We start from the raw sequence: 20,530 nt of genomic DNA on the forward strand, positions 1-20,530 counted from the left end.
TTCTCAGCAATTCACCTGTTATCAGTGACCTGGCCAGTAAAGCCATGTCATGCCACAGTACGAAATTCGGGCCAGAGTGATTCCCCAATCGATGACAGTGTGGAGGACAAACATTAGAGGAAGAAACAGTCAGAAATGATGATCAGGTAATGTGACAAAAAAAGGTCAGGAATGGTGATGAGTTAGTGAGTGAAACAATGCTTATAATGCCTATCTTACCGTTTGAAAACCAATATACTCTCATACTACATATAAATTCGTACCAAATAAATAAATAAATACCGTTTATGAGTGGTGTGGAATAGTTATCCTCCCATAGAACTCGTTTTCTTTACAGCCAGCCTGATAGAAAACCCTGTAAGGTAAGGAGGTACTCCTACCTGGATTGAGTATTTTAAACCTCAGGTGAGCGATTTCTCTATGAATTTTCAATGTTTCTCACCAAAAGCGGATGTTTGAGCAAAAAAAAAAAAAAGGTCCAAAAATGTTGGGACTGGGGCGTACCACTGCCCAGAAAACGTCGGGATGGGGGGGGTTAAATGTCAGGACCAACTGCCTAGACCCGGGCTCCTACACTCTTCATGGGGCAACGTAGGATTGGATGATGGATGGAATAAAACCTCAGATGTACCATGGCCAACCCCAGTATTTAGGAAGGGAGCAACCAAGAAAGTGAATTGATTGGCACTTTCATGTTTACTGATGTCAAGGTTCATCTGAAGCATGAATCCAGTGAACTGCAGGCTGAAGTTCCCTTTCTCTTGCAATCCACCATTCTCCATGTGGGGGACAGGAAAGTACAGTAGCTGAAGGATGTTTGTACATGCAGGCAGCTAAGCTGCCCAGTTATGTCAATGCCACCACATGAAGGCATCCCTTTGCAGTGCCTTGCTGATACTGAATTATATTTATGCTTCCTTCCAGGTAATCCGAACCATAGAGGACTCCCCACACGTAGTGGCCTCCATCACCTCAGTTGGGGGGGGTGAGGAAGAGGAAGGGACACCGGGCTCAGACTCTCGTTCTTCCTCCCTTTCCCACTCCCCCTCCCTCTATGACCGTCCCTCCCTCTATGATACCCCACACTCCCGCTCCGCCACTGGGGACCGACGAGGACTGGCTGGCTCACGTGGTCACTCCCGTACAGCCACCTTAGAGATGACCGCCACCTTGGACCGCACTGGCACCCCTGACCATCACCGCACAAATATGCATGAGTACAACAGGTCAGTAAAGCCAGGTAGATTTTTTTTAGTTCCTTCAATCCATGGCTTGAATGATGAATGAATGAATGTCTGGCCCCTTTTACCGGGCATGCTGTGTATAATTCTTACTCTACTGTGCTTTCCCTCTGACTACTTTTTGGATCCTACCACAACTTATCTTTAGGTAGGAAAGAGGTCATAAGGATGATGATGATTTTATTCATCTGCATGTCTGGAATTGTTAGCCCCCTTCAGCTCGAGACATTAACTTTCTCCGGTATCTGATGATTTTGTTCTCAGGAAACTATTTGTAGTGCAAGAGTCCTATGGAGTTTATTTTTAGGCCCTTCAGTGTGAGAGGTTTCCCTGAAGTTAGCAAAAATTGTTTAGTGGTAGAAGGGATAAAGTGAAAATTACTGTACCGATACATAATTGCGTGAATTGGCAAACACCTTCAGCATACGTACATACATACATACATCATCTAATCCTGCATTGCCCCATGAGGAGCATAGGAGCTCAAGGCTAGGCAAGGTGATCCTGACATTTAAGATGAGAGTGACCAGCCTCACTTATCCCTGAGTGGAATTACATGAGCAATAAACCCTAACCATCCCTTGGATATAAACCTGGTCCAGCTCAATTCAGTTGGAGCCCCATAATTACCCATTAAACCACCAGGTGCCATAATTTGGTTATATGGTTACCACCCAGTGTAGTAAATAGTTTCCTGGTGTACAGGAAACCATTTGGCTTGTCACTCAGTATAGAGTCACACATAGGTAGGAGGAAGAGGAAAGATAGAAGAAAAGAAAGACATAAGGAAGGAAGAGAGGAAAGGGCAGCCACCCGAGAGCAGCACTACATCGAGTGAGTAGATGATGGGTGCCCCACCTAGCATATAAACATTATTTTATTCCTTCTACTGCCAGTCAGTTTTAAGAATCCCAGACCATCCTAGTAATGAATGCTGTACAGTATCAATTTTCCCAGCTGAAAATGTCCCTCATGAGCTAATAAAATTATTTTTTGGAAACAGCAAGAATAAAATAAAGATGATGTCATGGTAGTGGAAGGGCTTGGAATAGAATCATACCTGATAGATGAATGAGTGTGTGGGTGATTTCACTGGGTATGCTGTAGATAGTTCTCCCACTCTTGTATTATCTCTTTTCTTGTGTCTGGGTCCTACATCACCCCATATTTTTCAGTTTGGAATGAAAGGTCATGATGATGATGATGAAGGTATACTGTAAAATACAAGCAGTATTTCCATGTACATAATGCAATACTTGTATGATGGATGAAGGTGTGATACATTTACACTGGGAGCTGTGGTGATAATTTTATTTGGTGTTTTTCATTTTTTCTGTTTCCATTTGATGATAATGACTTTATGTATATAGTAGCATAACTGATTGATGTTTTTAATTACAATAATATCAGTGCAGTACTTCATACAACAAAATACTTATCTGCCCTACAGGCATCTGAATTTTTTTCATTTTCCAGTGTATTTCATCTGTGCACTCTTTCATCTGAGTTGATTTGGATGATAAAGCTATGTATCTGATCAGCATAGGTGTAGTGGAATTCAGATGTTGTGGTAATTATAATGGATAACAGATATTTATCTGCCAGTTTAAGAAGCAACAACTAATAATTGATACATTATTGTGCTTGCTGTTGTTGCAGCTTCTCAACAACACATTTATTTTTTTTTTATGTTTTTTGTATTTGAATTTACTCTTCATCACAGGTTATTAATAAAAGTTTGTTTTTAAGAGAGTATTATTAAAAATTTGTTTATAAGAAAGAATGATTAAAAATGTATTATTCTAGGAGAGTATTATTAAAAATCTGTTTCAAAAAATGGAGTACAGTACAAATAATGCGTCAGTAATTTTGTTTTTGGCTTATAGGTCTAGCACGTTGGAGCTTACTCCCACAAGGATGGCAGCACGACTGGCCACACCTTTGCGGTCCTTACTGGAGGCACAGCGACCATTTACTGTTTCCCTTAACCTTGCGTCAGCAGAGGATGTCAGTTTGGAGGTGGAGGAGGAGGAAACACACCCTCCCATACCCCTACAGCCTCTCACTCACTCCACTTATACTACAGCTGTCTGAGTGTGATCTCACTTTCCATTTACTTCCTCTCTCACTCATACCTTTCTTTCCTCTCTCATTTTTTTTTTTTTCCTCTCATTTTCATCAGTCTCTTAAACTTCCTCCTGTGGCCAAAGCTTTTATGTACTGTACAGTAGTTTGTTTCACTCATACTTTACCAATTTTGTCATTTCCATCTTTCATTTGGTTTCCAGTTTTGTCATTTTTATCTTTCACTCCTTCCTTTTCCCATATCATGGTATTCCATATGCATGACAATGGTATAAGTCCATTACCTCCTCATCCTAGACCAAGGCCCATATTTAGGTGGCATAAGGGGCTTTATAACACTTCTTTCTTAGTTATTTTGCTTATAACATCTGAGTATCCTTTTGAATGATACAGATGTGAATTATGTCAATATGAAGAACACATAACATAACTAGCATACAAGACACTACTAAGATAAATTATGCAGTGAAGATCAGAAAGGAAGAAATGCAATGAAATCTCTTGGTCACTTAAAATATGACTCCCAAGCCTGTCCTAGATCCCTTAACACACTGCCACCCCTTTGCATCATCTCCCCCACTTTATCTAATGCTTCAAACATACAGTCAGATAAGGAAAAAGTTGATGATCCCTCACCAGTAGGTTTTTAAGGAATGTGGGAACTGGTATAAATTATAAATGTACTTCAAATGGTGCCTACAGGGTGGTAATGTTGTGCCAGGTATGATGGAAGAGATAATTCTGTTCCTAGTAGTTTGCCATGTTAACATATGTTGATGAAAGCCTATTCTGTACCACCAAGAGTATTTGAAAATACAGATGCAGGAAAAATGCACTTATATTTGACATGCAGAAGTAGTAATGAGACAATTAAGATGCATGTATTGAGGGAAAATGGTATGTGAAAGTTTGGCTGACACTTGCAAAATAAGGCATGAGAAAGTTTGCATGGCACTTGCAAACTTAGGCATATGCAGTTAGCTCTACACTGTTGAAAAATATATCTCCACAACACAGTCAACTCTTGCCAGTTAGTGTACCATCGTATACATTTCCCTCATAGATTGATAGAGGAGTTGCCTCATGACTCCCACCTGAATTTCCAGCTGTCTTTATAGCCCCTTGAATCAGAGGATGTATTTTATTGATTTATTGTTGCTGCAGTACTTCCAGATGATTTCATTCAAATGCCTCTCTTATTAAAGGGTTTAAAGAATGCTACATCTAACCCTTCCAATTCATGGAGATCTTAAGGGAGGCTTCTCATATTTCAGCAGTTAATGAAAGCCCTTCCAGTTTGAAAAATCTCCCATAAACCGAATAAAAGCATCTGGAGGTGGCAAGAATAAAACAACAATAACATAATCGTAGTGGAGGGGTTACAAGTGTTTATTCTTTTCCAACTATCCTGAGATCCAGCGTCTGACTGCAGTAGAAGGAAGTCAGAGCCAAACACTGTACAAGGTGTCCTAGGAAATGTGTGAGAAACTTAAAGAGAGTATTCTTAGGTCAGTCTTGAGTAAAAACTGCTGTATCAACATGGATCCAGTTCCCAGCCATTTTGGAGCTACAGTAATGTTTTACCTTGTGGATGAAAAAAGTCACCCTCAAAATTCACCCACTGGGTTATCAGTAACTGTAGCTTCATAAAAAATGAAAATTGAACCCACATTGATAAAGTATTTTTCTCTCAAAATTTGTCAGAGAAAAACCTTCTGAAGTTTCTCAAATATCTTCTAGGTCACCCTGTTCTTTCCATTCCTAACCACTGGGCACACATTGTCAGGTCAGAGGGTGGTTGCTTGGGCAAGAATCAAGTGGGTAAATATTTGAGAGTTTCTGTCTTCACATCAGTGTTTCATAGCGGGTGTACCATCTTGATCAAAAGTTTGCTGACACTTCTCTGATGGCTGTGGCAATGAAAGGTGTTCCTTTAATAAATGTTATGTGGTATTGGTATGAAGCACATAACAAAGATTATGAAAAATAAGAATATCCTGTGATGCATGGGGAGGAATGAGAAATGTGGAGGACAGGAAATCATGCTGGCAAGAACCGTTGGTGAGCTTTTGCTTATGATAGTACATGAGCATGCTGTGAAGAGGAACAAAAGATTTGGTAAACAAGAAAGTTTTTAACAAATCAAGAATTTGAAGGAGATAGCAAAGTCCATGTGTACAAACATTGCTTATTCTGTTTAGTCTGTTAAATGTGGGACTTGGATAAGGATTTGGATTGCACAAGAGGGTTGTGTGAAATATATGGGAGTTTCTTGTAGTATGTAATACAAATACATTTATACTATTTTTCCTTTTGCACTGGTTACAGGATCACATAATGCAAGGTTGTGCTAAGGGAAATGCATAGCGCTGGAGTTGATACTTACATCTTTATTATTTGTGGCAAAATATGGATACTGCACATCTGTTTTTTATTCTGTTAATGAAAAAGGAAAGCAGTTGTACTGAGTAGCATGACTGAACACTGATCCTGTAAGCCACACCAGGTATTATACTGGTTGGTTTCTGTCTACACTGAGTACGTGGTTGTTCAGAGCTAACAGAACTGGTTACATAGAGTTGTAATAATGGAGGAGGCTTAGACATGGATGATTATTGGCAATATGGTAAGTAGTGTGCATGAAATTTTTGTGATAATATTCATTGCCAGAATCACTTGATAATACAGTGGGCTTGCACAGTATGTGTGATCACAGTGCGCAAATCGCATAGTACACGAGTGACCAAAATCATAACCATAAAACTTTGAATGCGCGAGTTTAGCCCACAATGCGCAAGGCAGAGACAAGGAGTGGCCCCAAACTGCTATTTTCCCAGACTATGCAACCCCCCCAACCCAGCACTACACACCCATCGTGACATCAGTCGTGACATAGATACAGCATAGAACTGTCTATGTCAAGGATAAGCAAGATCCTCGCAGCAGTGGTTGAGCTGAAAGAAGAACTGAAGGAACAGGAAGTCTTCCAGCAAAGAATGGAGGAGGTTCTTCTTAACATCGACAAAGCCTTCCGCTTCTACACAGACAGGCACAGGCAAGAAATTGACAGGAGGAAGCAGACGCTCATAACAAGTTGCACACGGTGGTCTCAAGAAAGTGAAAGTGAAGAACCAGCTACAACATCTGATCCAGTTCCTGTAGAGGAAGAAGAGGATGCAATGTCAGTTGTGTCAACATTGGGCTTCGAGGGGTTTTTGGCTGAAGTGACTGAGTTAGAGGCTTGTGGGGAAGATGCTCAAGAGGAGTCTAGTTATGAGGAGGAAAGTGTTGGTGCGGTGGGTGGTGCGGCGGCCGGTGCGGCACAGGCACTCTAAGTGCGATGCTGCGCCTTGGAACCCCTGCTGTTTAAGACCATCAGGCCTGTCATCTACTGTTTTTAAGGTAACTGACCATATTTTTGTTATTTTAGCTATGTCTGTAATATGTGTCTTAAAAATATTCCTTTTATTATATCTCTAAAGTTAAAAAAATATCTAGGTTTGAGGGGGTCCTACCCATATGTTATATTTCCCATAAGATTATGTATTCACAGTATGCAAAATCACAGTGCACGAAGTCGTGGACCACCCATCCACTCACATAATGTGCGAGCCCAATGTACCTGTACTGTATTACTGGTAATACTTGTAAAGGTGGTAAATTTTATGACATTTCTTTGAGGGTTTCATATTTAAAGAATAAAAGAAGCAATTTGAAGTAAAACCAATTGTACCATTACTGTAGACTGTTGATACTGCTGATTTGTATTAGATGGTTATAGTGTATAGTTATAAATCATCAGTGAAACTGGGAATGTTATACTGTATAATTATTTTGTGTGCATGGGAAATGTGAGATATTTAGACATCACTGTATATGCTGTATTTTAGCAGTTTCCAGGTCAAAATTGGTCACAAAATTTTGGTGGTATTCAAGCTTGCGATACATTAAAGTCGTCATTGTCACTGTTTTGTACAAGCTGCCTAAAGGACAACTTCATATTTTTAATTTGCTTTAAGTTCCTGAAAAGGTCTTCAGTGTTGGAATCTGTTGGTGCAGTGCTCCGCAACCATTTCTACTTCATGGCTCATTATTCAGTTTATTGAATTCGTGTGAATATTTGGCATAACAAATGTCAGCCTTGCAGAGATATTTTTACTTTTGCTAACAAATGATGAAAGGGAACAACACTTGCAAGGTGAACAGTACTGTGTACTTAATGTAACATATTAAATTTTTAGTGTTCAAGGATTCACAAAATGAAGAATTAAAGATAATTTTGAGTGCATAAAGTATTTTGCACATGCTTACTTCATATGGGACAACTTATCAAAATAATGTTTTTTTCTCAGAAGATAAACTCAGTTTTCATGCGGGAGGCTATTAACTGAACATGTAACAAAATTTATATTTTCAGGGTTTAGTAAAATAAAAATTTTCATTGAAACTTTCTGTCATAACAATAAGTCAAAATATTTTTCCCAGAAAACATAATTATGGATGTGATATTCTCACAGAAAATTAATGAGAAACTTGTCCATGTTTTGAGGAACACTGGTGCTTAATATCTGGTTCTGTTATAGAAAGACCAACATGAAGTTCATGATCTGATGACATCAGATATGATTTTTTTTTTTAAATACTGTAAGTGTTAATGTTGGAAAGCTTAGTTAACACAGATATGTTGTTGCAAATGGCAGTATCATGTCAGTAGTACACTCAGAAATTGTTGGGTACAGTACTCCCTTTTCAGCTTTATACAAAATATGTCTGTGGGTACTTCGCTGAATTCAATTTTGAGGTTACAATAATTCTAACTATCCACAGATTCCTGTTGTGCCTTCAAAGAGAGGTAATCAACTGATGTTTCAGCAGCTGAAGCAAAAGGATTATAAATTGAGTGACAGTGTTCTGTCTAACTCAAGAGTTTGCTACTATGCTATTCCTTCTGATTGAGTAACTCAGTGTAAGGATGAATTCTTATCCAAAACACCAGCAGCCAATGCTTCTACATGTGCAAGACTCTCACGGGCTGATGTGCTTCATACTGAATGACTCACACACACTCCTAAATGTTTTACCCATGTCCAAATGAGAGTTCCTGGCAGCAGTTTCATAAGTAGCCTACTCATATTAAATGAATATTTGAAAATGAATAATGAACTGTAATACATCCATTTGTTTATTTCGAGTACTAACATATCTGTTATGTTTATTAATGACATTATATTAATTTCCAGTAATTATTTTAAAGAGGGGGAGGGTAATGTACCATGGCACACCAGGAAACTTTTGACAGCACACCGGTGTGCTGCAGCACACTGGTTGCAGAGCACTGTGTTAGTGTATGACAATGTGGTTGCTGAGCCTTGAGTCTTTGTATTATGAAGGTTGCTTATTATTCTAAGTACAGTTTGCTCACAGTTGGTATTCATGTCTGATTCCGAGATAAACATTTGTTTTTCAGATGTGATGGTGATTGGAAAGATCTTTTTTGTTTCTGCAAGTGGGAAGAAGTGAAGTGTGGCTTTTTTTTTTGTAAGTGGGAGGAAGTGAAGTGTGGTTAGTTAATGTCTGTGGCTGTATGCTTACATTTCTGTGATTTATAATTGTGAATCTCCTTATTTTTGGCTCCTTCAGTTTAGTGATGTATATTTAAAGTTTATTCTTGCTATCCCCAGATGATTTTACTCAACTTAAGACAGACTTCTAGTAGTGAAGGGGTTAATGAAGGTGATATCCATCTCCTCCAGTTTGAAAAGTCACTTTGAGCTGAACAGATTCATCATGGAGATACAAAAATTAAATAATAACACATCACCAGACTGTAGTGGTTAAGTTTACAAGTTTTGTAGCTGATCTAGAAATATGCTCTCTTTTGATACATAGCATAATAATGATAATAATATAATAACTGTTCCTGTATTTGATATGCTTAATGATGCAGTATTGGACACGTGATATGATACTCAGTTCTAAAATAATGTTATCACATATCATTTTTCATAATATTCATTAACCCATACACTTCAGATGATTCCATACACACTCATTTTCACCATTATAGGAGAGATAGTAGAGTTGAATTTCCCTGTGTTTTTTAGGAAGTAAGACTTGCTAGCTTTCTTTTGTTTCATCATGTTCTAGCGTTATTGTTTCATGGTGTTCTAGCGTTTATGTTTGCCAGGTGATGGTAGAAATTTTATATGTCTAAGAGCAGCATGTAGGCCTCTTTAAATCTTGTGTACAGTCCTTTATACCATCATACAACATTATCATAAACATTTGCTGATTAATTATTATCATGATTTCTGAACCATGAAATGTTTTGCGTTCATTTTGTTACATCATTCATCTCATTAGTTTAGACATAAGGCTGTATCATTAAAACTGAAAATACGGGGATGTGGACATGCCCCAATTTTTGACGATATTTTCTGAAATGTGACGGTGAAAAAAACATGTCTGAGATTTACGTATCCTTGCTGACTGCTCTCTGCAACATGGGATGCATTTTGATCACATGTAATAATTACAGATGTGTATAAATGATCATTAGAACCTTGGGGTGTGTGTATATCTTTGCTAACGCAGTTTTAACTATGCAGCCAATAATGCAGTTGATGGGATTCGAGAGCAGTGATTGCGTGTACAGTGTACATAAAATGTGTGCCCATTTGTAAATATTATAATTTTCCCTTCTTAGATCCATTATATTGCCAAAAAATAAACTAAGACTTATGAATTTGGTAGTTATTACTATAGGCACCTTTGTTGCGCATTTAAATGATAGTGTACAGTACTGTAATGCTTGGGGGAGAATAAGGATTGGATGGAGGGATGAGATAGAGAAGTACGAGGTCTGTCAAAAAAGAAACCAAACTTTTAAAATAGGGCACCAACTAGCTGGCTTAACGTGATCACAATGGGAGCACTGTGTAGTGGCAACTTTCAGCTTTAGTCTATCACTAGCTGCATCACACCATGTCACAGTCATCAAGGTACACGTCTGAAATTGGTGACCTTTCAGTGTGGATTTCAATTTTGGGGGGAAAAAAAAAAAAAAAAAAAAAAAAAAAAAAAAAAGTCCACAAGGGACATATCTGGAAAGTAGGGCAGCTGGAGGATGATAATTGTCTCATGCTTTGCCAAAAAGTCATGGATAATGAGCAATGCATGAGCAGGTGCAGTAGCATGTTGCAGCATCCATATTTTTTTTTTTCCATGCCTCAGGTCTCTTGCTTCTCACTGCCTTCCTCAAACATTCCATGACATCTAAATAAAACTCTTTATTGACTTGATCATGTGGAACAAACTCATGATGAATGATGCCCTTCCAGTAAAGAAAATGATCAACATCACCTTAACATTAATGCAACTCTGACATCCTTTTATTGGTTATGGTGTTGATGTTCCAACCCACTGCAATGGCTGCTTTTTTGGTTCAACATCGTAGCTGTACACCCAGGTTTCATCATGTGTTATGACACATTTCAGAGAGTTTTCATTGGCATTTGAACAATCAAACAGCTCCTGACCAACTGTGACTTTTTTTCTTTTTTTTTCCCACTCATCTGCCAGCAGACATAGCACAGATTTTGCAGCAGCACAATGCATTTTCAGTTTTTCGGTTAAAATCGTGTGGCTCGAAGTTTTACAGATGCCTACATCTTCAGAAACGTCTTGGACAGTCAGGCACTGATTTTCAAGTATCATAGTATGTGCTTTCTAAATGTGATTATCGCCTATTGATGTGAAAGGCCGTCCAGATTTGGGATTGACTTAGGTGGATGTTCTTCCCGATTTGAACTGCTGGATCTACTTATGACATTGCATGTGACTCAAACAGTTGTCCATGTTGAAACATTTGAAAAGTCATCGTAAAAGTTTTTCCCAGTTTGGAACAGAACTTCATGCAAACACATTGCCCTTCAAGATCCTTCATTGTTCAACTTGCACAAATCGCCATGTGAACTAAACACATGTTCACCCAAGCGTGCACACCTCGATGATTAAGTGACATGGTGTGATGTGGGTGGAGCCAGACTAAAGCTCAAGGTTGATGCTGCACAGCACTCCCATCATGATCATGCTAACCTGGCTAGTTGGTGCACTGTTTAAAATTTTCAGTTTCTTCTTGAACAGACCTCGTATATGAATGAAGATGATGTGAATTGGAAGGCAAGCAGCCTGGTGACAGAGGACAGGTTGACATGAAGGCAATTTGTCTGTGGTCACCCCTTCTGGGATTAAGGCATCTAGCTGTTGGCGTAGGTGATTGTGTGCGATGCAGTCTTCCATAATGTGCTTAATAGTATGGGGTGCCGTGTTACATTTTGGACAGGCATCAGCGACGGAGTCATCCAGCCTCTTCTGGTAACTTAATCTCAGCCTGGCCAGGTGGACCCTGTCCTCATGAGGGAGATAGGATTCAGAAGGCTGGGTATCAGGAGGCCGTGCATGCAGCTGCGTGTTGTCTTTAAGTGACTGAATGGAGCGGCAAGTGATCTGAGTATGGATATGCTTCTGGAAGCTGGTCTGAGGCGGGCGAGGGGGGAGAAATGACAGTATTTGTGTATGATATCGTGTGCTGGGTGTTGTTTTGATGTTCCTTGGTGTGTGTGTGGATGTGCTGTCATGTAGTGTAGTGGATGGGGTGGGTTTGTGGAGGCTGCAGCGAGAATTTGGGTGCCTCTCATGTCTAGATGATCTTTGACTTCAAGGACTTTGCTTTCTTGATGCAGGTGGTCTGTGGGTGTAGTAGCTGTGCAGCCTGTGATTATTTTTAGGGCCTTGTTCTGTATGGTCTGTAGCATGTTGTAGTGTGTTTTAGTGAGGTTAGAAGCCCAGACAGGGCTTGCATAATTCATCACTGAATGTATATAATGTTTGTATACTGTGGTGGTTGTTTCTTTGTTGTGTCCAAATGTTGTATGGGCTAGTGACCTCATGGCATTGAGTCTTGGTGTTATTTTTAATGTTTGTGATGTGTTGTTTAAATGACATTGATGTATTGTATGTTACACCAAGGATTTTATGTGTGTGTGTGGTAGGGGAGTGTTGTTTATGGTGAGGTGTGGAATGTGACTGTATTCTGCTGTCCATTTGTGAGAAGGGTTACTGTACATTTGGCTGGGGCTATTTTGAGCCTGTTTGTGGTGAACATTCGTGTAGTGTGTTGAGGTAAGGATGTGTGCAGCTGTGATTTTGTTTTGGTAATTCACCGGGTCAGTCAGGATCACTTGATGGTCATGATCGTCAGCTTTTACCCTCCCGGAAGGGAGCTGAGAGCTCATATAGTCCGATCTAAGGGCAAGGCTGTGACCTTCACACACGCACACACACACACACATACACGTCCCCTTGCTCAAGAGGGACAGTAACCACCCACTTTGTCAGTGAAACTTTTCGCAACCTGAGCGAGGCGCGAACTCCCGTCCACCATTTGGCAAGCAAGAGCGTTACCACTGCACCAGCGAGTGGTGTGGACATGTAAGTGTTATGTCATCTGCATAGGAAGCTATGTGTATCTGTGGTGTGTGGGGTGTGCGTATGTTGTGCATGCATAGTTAAAGAGTGTAGAGGACAAAACAGATCCTTGGGGGACGCCATTTGTGAAGTTTCTGATGTTCGAAAACTGACCAGCAAATGTTACATGTGCACATCTGCCTGCTAAGTAGTTTGCCAGCCATCTTTTTGTGTTGTTGTGCATGTTTGTGTTAAATATTTTGTTTGTGAGGTTGTGGCGGGGGATGGCATCACTAGCTTGGTCTAGTGTGGCTAAGAATGTTCTGTGTGGTGGCCTAGCTGAATTCATGCCATCATAAACTCTCTGTGTAAGGTCTGTAAGAAGGGTGTTTGTGGAATATAGTGGCCTAAAGCCATGTTGTAATGGGGCTAGGGGGGTGTGAGGTGTAACTAGTTGTAGTACCAGTCATTCAGTGACTTTAGAGGGGGTGCAAAGGAATGTGAGCGGGCGGTGTGAGGAAGGTAACGTGAGGTCTTTGCTGGGTTTGGGAATAGTGATGATATTGCCATGCATCCTGGCATGACCTGGAGCGGTGGCGTCTTCACCGTGGGTCTACCCCCCAGAGGATGTCAAAGACAAGAGGAGGACAGCATGGGGGCCAAACCACCGCAAACCCCCATGGCCCCTCATGGAGCCCGAGAACCTGGGAGTGGCTTCATTCGCCCGGGCAAGTACCGGCAGATGAGAGTAATTCCTGATGGTCTTGTGGGAAGAACACCTCAGTCAGAGTAATGGTTTTCTGTAGGTTTGATCCCCAAGGGGTAATGACAACAAGGAAAGCATGTGGTAGCTTAATTTTGGGTTCCTATACCTCGGATAAGATTAATAGGATTGGCTTTTACAATTTTTTAATGAACAATGGAGAATGCAATTCATAAATAAGCCCATGGAGCATGAGACAGAGGGGTATGTGAATAAGGGTGATGTAAGTTGATGGGAGGGCAGCCTAATGGGAAGGTGAGATGGTGGTGATTCATTGGAGGCCATGCATTTGGGATTAAGGTGTCGGATTATAGACAGACAGACGGTGTAGATAGGCAGTATTGTCAAGATAAGTGACAGCATACAGGTCGAAACCAGGGTAGAAAGGCAGTGCTGCTAGTGGAAAAGATGTATATGGAGTATAAAAGAAATGAGTAATACAGTTTGGATGAAGTGAGGAAAGGTGGGTGTGATGCTAAAACTGACAAATAACAAAAAATATGAACAGCTTTTCAGAACAGTAACTGGGACCCAGAATGGGAGCATTGACACTGAGTCTATGAATGATGTAATGGGTTGTTTGGAATGCCAAGGGAAAACAATTATGAATGGCAGCTGAAGCATTTGCATCAGGAAAGAAGGTTATGAATTAGTGGTTCATATTTCCTGCACAACAAAGCACATATTTTACATGGAATAGAGAGACTGGAATGACTTGAAAGCAGCCTTATTCATTGATTATGTGCTTGTAGATAAAAAAAAAAAAAAAAAAAAAAATGCTTGGAAATGCTAGTGACATGATGGTGGTGAGAGATCAGTGCAGAAGTTTATTTGACCATATGAATTTGATATGCAAGGTGACTCTAAAAGTATAAGGTGGATAAAAGGGTCAAAGGAGAGTCGCAAGTCAGAAATGGCGAAGCTCAGAAACAGACCAATAGCTGTTAAATATGAGATTAATGTAGTGGAGAAGTATTTGTCAATGAGCTGCGAACAAGTGGATTTGAAATCCTGAGTGCATACATACAGGAAATTGTTGGTTAGGAATGCTAGAGCCATTATGTAGTGCTACGAGAGTAGCAATTAATAAGAAAAGTACAGTTAAATGGGATGTGAAAACTGAAAGAACAGGAGAGAGAGAGAAAGGAGACTAGGGTGAATGGAAGAAACGGGCACAAATGAAAGAAGAGTATATTAACAGTAAAAAGTCTCTGAAGAGGCTAGGGTGAATGCAAGAAACGGGCACAGATGAAAGAAGGAGAGAATATATTAACAGTACAGAGTCTCTGAAGAGAGTAGCAGTAAAGAGAAAACAAGAAAAAGGTAGATGATTTTCTAGGAAGAAAAACAAATGTAAACTGCTCTGAAAATGGGAAAGTATATAAAAAAGAGGTGCAAAAATATGGGAAAGTGATGGAAGAGGCTGGGAGAATACTAACAATGGAGGCAAAATCAGAAGAAGGAAAGAATACTGGTATTTTGAAAGTCTGATGAATGGGAAGGATGACAACAGAGAGGGAGAGAAAATAATAGATTCTGATGGTGCACAGAGAAAGAATGTGGTGCCTGAGAACAGGCCATTGGCAGAAGTGAATAATGCTGTGAAGAGGTTGATAGCTAGGGGAAAGGCAGTAGGTGTTGATGAGACATGTGCAGAGATAATAAAATTTAACAATTAAAATTAAGTGGAATTTTATCTGGATGGGTGACTGCCTGGGAACACCAGATGCTGTTGGCATAACGTTCTCCCTACATGTCAAGTGGGGTTGGTGAAGGATTAGTGCCCCTCCCTGTAAAACAATTAACTCTAAGCCCTTGGTCACCCCGTTTGGGATACATGGTGTCTGGCAATGAATGATGAATGAAAAAATTTTATCACATATTGAAATACAGCATAGTGTCCCTTGGAACGTCCAACCACCTCCACCAGGAATTCAGCATAGTGCCCCCGTGAATTCCCAGACACCCCCACAAGGACCCCACGGAGGAGTAGCAGCAGCGCACCAAGACTCGGTGCGACAACGGCCCAAGTCAGCCCAGGCCGTACGCCCCTATGACTCGGTGCCCGCCCGCTGTCGCCACAGGAGGAATCCTGCACTACCTTCCGGGCAAACTTCCACCAACCAACCTCGGGGTGGAGCTGTCTGTCCAGCTCCTGCCAGCGCCTCTAAGGAGTCGGCCTGTAGCCACTTCCGCCTTCTTCAGGAGATGGCCAGTAGCCTCTCTGAAGGTGTCTTCCCTCTTGAGACGGCCTGTAGCCGCTCGCCCCTTGCTAAGGAATCGGCCAGTAGCCGACCTGAGGGTAACCAGGAGACGGCTGGTAGCCGCTCCCACCTTCGTCAGAAAGTGTCCTTCCAGAGATGGCTGGTAGTCACTCCACACCCCCTCCTGAAGAAGTCAACCTGTAGCCGCTCCCACCCTCGTCAGACGGCCGGTAGCCGCTCCGAAGGCATTGCCCGAGTCGGCCTGTAGCCGCTCCACACCCCTCCTGCAGGAGTCGGCCTATAGCAGCTCCCGCCTACGTCGGACGGCTGGTAGCTGCTCTGAAGGCATTGCCTCCGAGTCGGCCTGTAGCCGCTCTGAAGGCATTGCCTCCGAGTCGGCCTGTAGCCGCTCTCCACTCCTCCTGCAGGAGTCGGCTTGTAGCCGCTCCCGCCTACGTCAGATGGCTGGTAGCCGCTCCGAAGGTGTTGCCCCCAAGTTGTCCTGTAGCCACCCTCCACCCCTCCTGAAGGAGTTGGCCTGTAGCCGCTCCCACCTTCGTCAGACGGCTGGTAGCCGCTCAAAAGGTGTCCCTGGGTTTGCTGGCAGTTACTTACCCTCTCAGGCCATGGCCAGTAGCCGGGCCTTGGCGCCTTGTGGTTGCACCCCTAGGAAGCCATGGCCAGTAGCCACCAGGCCCAACGGCCGGAAGCGGCAGAGAGCAGCCCCGCCACCTCAGCGTGAGGCGAGTTCCCTGACCCTCGACACAGAGGACATAGAGGAGTACTGGAGAGGCCCTATAGCTTCCCCCAGCCTCTGCTCGCTACGACTGGCCCTGGAGAAGACCCATCTGACGGACCCTGACACAAACCGGTGCCACAGCCCCTCCCTGTCGGTGCCGCCTAGCTCTGGGGGCTGCAGCCCTCGGGAACCCCAGGCCCTCCCCAGAACGCCCGGGGGGGAACTCCCTACGCCTCGATGACGGAGGACCTCTACCTCCGGCAGGAACCTGAATGAGAGGTTCAAGCAATTGTTCAGCCCCAGTCCTGAGGGCCACACTCCTGTCCCCAGCCCGGAAAGTACGGGCCCCTTCGCCACCTGCAGCCCCGGACGAGAGAAGACGCCCCTGCACGTGATCCCGTGTCCTCTCGGCACGGCCTCCCCTGGCGGTGCCCCTGCTCTGGCAGAAGTAGAGCCGGATTGTCTCCCTGCCGCCCAATGACCCATGAGACAGTGACTGCGACCCTGTCGTAGTGTAACAATGGCGAAGCGATAAAATGCATTCATAGTATCAGACCAAGTGTTTTAAGTGAAATTGGAATGATGATGGTCTAACAGTGACCAGGCGGAACAGTGAATAGTCCATAAAGAATCAAAGTGCTGGTAAATAAGACCAGTGCACAATACCCATCATATTACAGCAAGAGAAACACCGAAGCCATGGAGTTTGTCTTAATAATTAACCAAAAGTCCCTTGCCCCCGGAAAATAGTAAAGTGAACACGCTACCAGTAACCTCCGCCTCATACTACCATAATCACAATTAGACCCCTGTGCCTTACACCCTCCTCTAGTGAGCCTCATCTCTAATTCCTCCACGCGCTCAGAGATCTTGGACTGTACTAATTGTAATGCTGTGTTTTTAAGGCGACTTCTCGTCGTAAAAACACGAGCACTGGAACGGGGTCCTTTTACTAGACCGGATGTAATGCACTAACAAAGGAACAGGGCATAAAAAGAGACAGTACACCGTATCACATCTATTGCTTAAGTTCTACTCATTACAGTGTACATACAACAATATTTGGCACATAAGAGAACAGAGATACAATATTACACTCGCTTACATAGATTGATCCAATATATATTAACACGTGGCACAGGGCAGTAGTGGATATGCTTTACGGTTGCTTAGATGGAATATCACTTCACTGAGGTTGTCAGTTTGGATTAATCATCATGTTACTGGTGGATAATAATAAATGGGGGAGTCTCACTTTGGTTCACTGTGATCGGGAGTTTGTGGCGGAGATATTTCTATAATAGAGGTAGGGTGCGGATGGCGACATTCGACACTGTCACCAAGTCGCGGGGGAGGGACACTTCACTTGCCTTTCGGCTCACTCGCGCACCTACCTCTAGTTCCACAGAAAACTCCCCGGTTCCTTCCTGCAGGGGGGGGGGACTGAGTTATTTAACACTTTCCACACTAATTTCTATGATACCACTGTTTAATATATCTTTTATTAGACGCTGCCACTGTGTTTTGGATCACTGTCACTGTATTCGGGGTCACTGTCACTGTCACTGTTTTACCCTTGTTTCTTGGATTGTTACGTCACTGGTACTTACTGTCAGGGAGGCTCCCTTGTTTGGGGCCTCGACCTGAGGGGCGGCTCCTTCCTAGGGCCGCGCTGGTGGGGTGCAGGGAGGCCCTGTGGTCTGGGGGCCTCGACCTGATCGGGGGCCCTCAGGGCTAGGGCCGAACAGCCGGAGGATTCGGGCCTGCTTCCTCTGCTTCCGGGGAGTGAGGGAGCCTGGGTCTCCGTCGTTGTGGACTGCGGTGGAGGGCCTGGGCGTCCTGGGACTGCGGGTGCTCAGGGGGAGAGGCGCCGTCAGGGCTGGGCTGTGGCAGCATCTCCTGTAGGGCTCCGACAGGGCTAAGGAACTCCCGGGTGTGGGCGGTAAGTCCGCTATCGGGCCTTGCCACCACTCTAACGCCTCCTCTTGGCCAAGAAGCCTGGATGGCGACGAAGGGCTCCTCAAAGGGAAAGAGGCTAAAGGGAGACTCACGCTCTTCGTGGTTCCCTGAGTGTGTTCATAGGGCTGAGTTGGGGCTCTACTTCCCCTAGTGTGGACTTTGGCTGGAGCCGTGAACTTGCCCGGTGTGCAGGGGACACCTATAGGGTGATCGAGGTCGCCCTTTCGCCGAGGCAAGGTGCCGCTGACGTGGTGTTCCTCCCGCAGTAGGAGACAAGCCGGAGTGAGGGACTCAAGAGCCGCACTCTCTCCAATACGGACAGATCCTACCGTCAGGGAATTCTCCACCCTGGTACGTGCCCCAGCCGAAGCTGAGTGTCTGCCCGTACGGGAAACGACTAACGGAGAAACGGGATCACCCGTCTGCTCCGGCGAGAGGCCGGCCCCGAGTCGCCGCTTCCGTAACTGGGTAGCACTACACGTACGGTAGCAGGGTCTCTCTACCCTGGACCGTATTCTGGGCGTAGCCAAAGTACAACTGGAAAGGGATGCACACAGGCAACTCTCTCTCCTCAGCGTGTTAAGGCCGGAGCCTGGGGTCACCTTCCCCTTTACACACTCTGTCAGGCCGTATCCTGTGTCTATCTCTCTTTCTTTCTTTTGGCCGTAGCCTTGGGCCTCTTCCTGCCCTTGGGCCTCTTCCTGCCCCAGAGGGTGTAACAAGACCGTCAAGACGGTGTTACCTGGGACTGACCTCTTTTCAGTCCCACCCCTGGTCTGACGGTCACTACCCCGCCTGCACAGTAGTTCAGTTTGCCTGAACGCCTGGGGTTGGGGCACTTGCGGGGAATAGGGGCTCAGGGTCGGGATGCCCCGATGACCCTCTTGCCCGAGGTCACTAACCTCACCGGTGTGTCCTCCTGGGGTGGTGGTGGGGTGGCGGCTCGGTGGTGGTGTGGGGGGTGGTGAGGTGGGAGGTCCTGCGGGGGCACGGCGGGCATTTTACCACCCTCCATGTCGTTGAAGTCACGGCCCCGTGACTGGAGGTGGTAGGTGGTGGAGGTGGCTGTCTGGTAGGCCGGGGTAAGGTGTTGGGTGAAGCTGACCCAGTGCGTGGTGAATTGGTTGGGCTCCTGGTGGGGGCAGAGTGTGAAGTGGAGGGAGGACAGCTGGTTGGTCCGGCGTAGGAGGCGTAGCAGGTGGTCGGTGCCTCTGATTCTGGTTGGTGGGTGGTTGTAAGGTTGCCATCGGACCCTTGTCACCTTCATCTCGGGGAATGGTGCCTGGTGGGGAGATGAAATTTGAATGCTGGAGAGTGATGGGAGGTTGGTGTTTTTATTTGGGCTAATGTGGTGGGAGGAGCGTTGTCCTTTGGGGAATTGGGAGTTGGGAAAGTTCCAACGTGCTTGGTGGAGGGGTAGGGTTATGGGGGAGGTGTTGGGGGTGGGTGGGGATGGTGGATTTTGGGGTAGGTGTGTGCTGGGTGGAGGTGTCGGGGTGTATCTTGTGGGTGGGCGTGAGAGTCGTCCCGATCTGGTGGTGGTCGTGGTTATGGTGGGTGTGGGTGGTGAGGCTGGTTGAGTGCGTGGTGGCGGTGAGGGTGTACGGTGGTGTGGGGGGGGGTTGGTTGGTGGTGCGGTGTGACGTGTATAATGGGAGTGGTCATGGGGGAGGGCGGTGGTGGGTGTGGGGTTGGCGTGATTCTCGGGGGAGGTGGGCGGCTGTGGTGGCGAGGGCGGCCTGGGTGGGGTGGATTGAGAGGTGGTGGGTGGATGGGTGTACGGTGGGTGAGTGTCTGGTTGTGAAGTAGGGGTGGTGGTATGTGGTTGCGGTGATGGTGTATTGGGGGGAGGGCTGGTAGGCGGAGAGTTTGAGGAGGGGGGTGAGAAGGAGTAGTAGTAGGAGTCTGGGGGGTGAAGTTGAGGAAGGTCTGGGTGGCCAGGTGTGCGGGCCGGGGTGGAGGTAGGCTTAGTGCGGGGGTGGGCGGCGTCGGGTGGGTTGAAGGGGCGCACGTGGCGGTTTCTGTGTGTGTGGTGTTGCCCCTGTTGATCCACGGTGACTTGATATGGATT

At 44.5% G+C, this 20,530-nt stretch overlaps 2 protein-coding genes across 2 annotated transcripts in view; both read left to right on the forward strand.

Moving 5' to 3' along the window:
* LOC145403731 (uncharacterized) overlaps positions 1-3,406 on the forward strand; it is a 364,507-nt gene extending 361,101 nt beyond the window's left edge. Inside the window, exons 27-28 of the mRNA XM_080275411.1 lie at positions 925-1,226; positions 3,128-3,406. Coding sequence (XP_080131537.1) covers positions 925-1,226; positions 3,128-3,335 — 510 coding nt within the window. The 3' untranslated portion in view covers positions 3,336-3,406. The remainder of the gene's footprint in view (positions 1-924; positions 1,227-3,127) is intronic.
* A 2,300-nt stretch (positions 3,407-5,706) lies between these two features.
* Positions 5,707-10,056, forward strand: LOC145403627 (uncharacterized). The gene is made up of 2 exons (XM_080275306.1): positions 5,707-6,728; positions 8,154-10,056. Exon 1 carries the CDS (start codon positions 6,242-6,244, stop codon positions 6,659-6,661), a length of 420 nt encoding a protein of 139 aa, XP_080131432.1. The 5' UTR covers positions 5,707-6,241; the 3' UTR covers positions 6,662-6,728; positions 8,154-10,056.
* The last annotated feature ends 10,474 nt before the right edge of the window (positions 10,057-20,530 follow it).

Source organism: Coenobita brevimanus, chromosome 61, assembly GCF_032717465.1.
Source record: "Coenobita brevimanus isolate Jiangsu-jjx chromosome 61, ASM3271746v2, whole genome shotgun sequence".
NCBI lineage: Eukaryota > Metazoa > Arthropoda > Malacostraca > Decapoda > Coenobitidae > Coenobita > Coenobita brevimanus.

Coding starts and splice junctions, on each gene's coding strand:
- LOC145403627 (XM_080275306.1), top strand. CDS start 6,242: ATGTCAAGGATAAGCAAGATCCTCGCAGCAGTGGTTGAGCTGAAAGAA.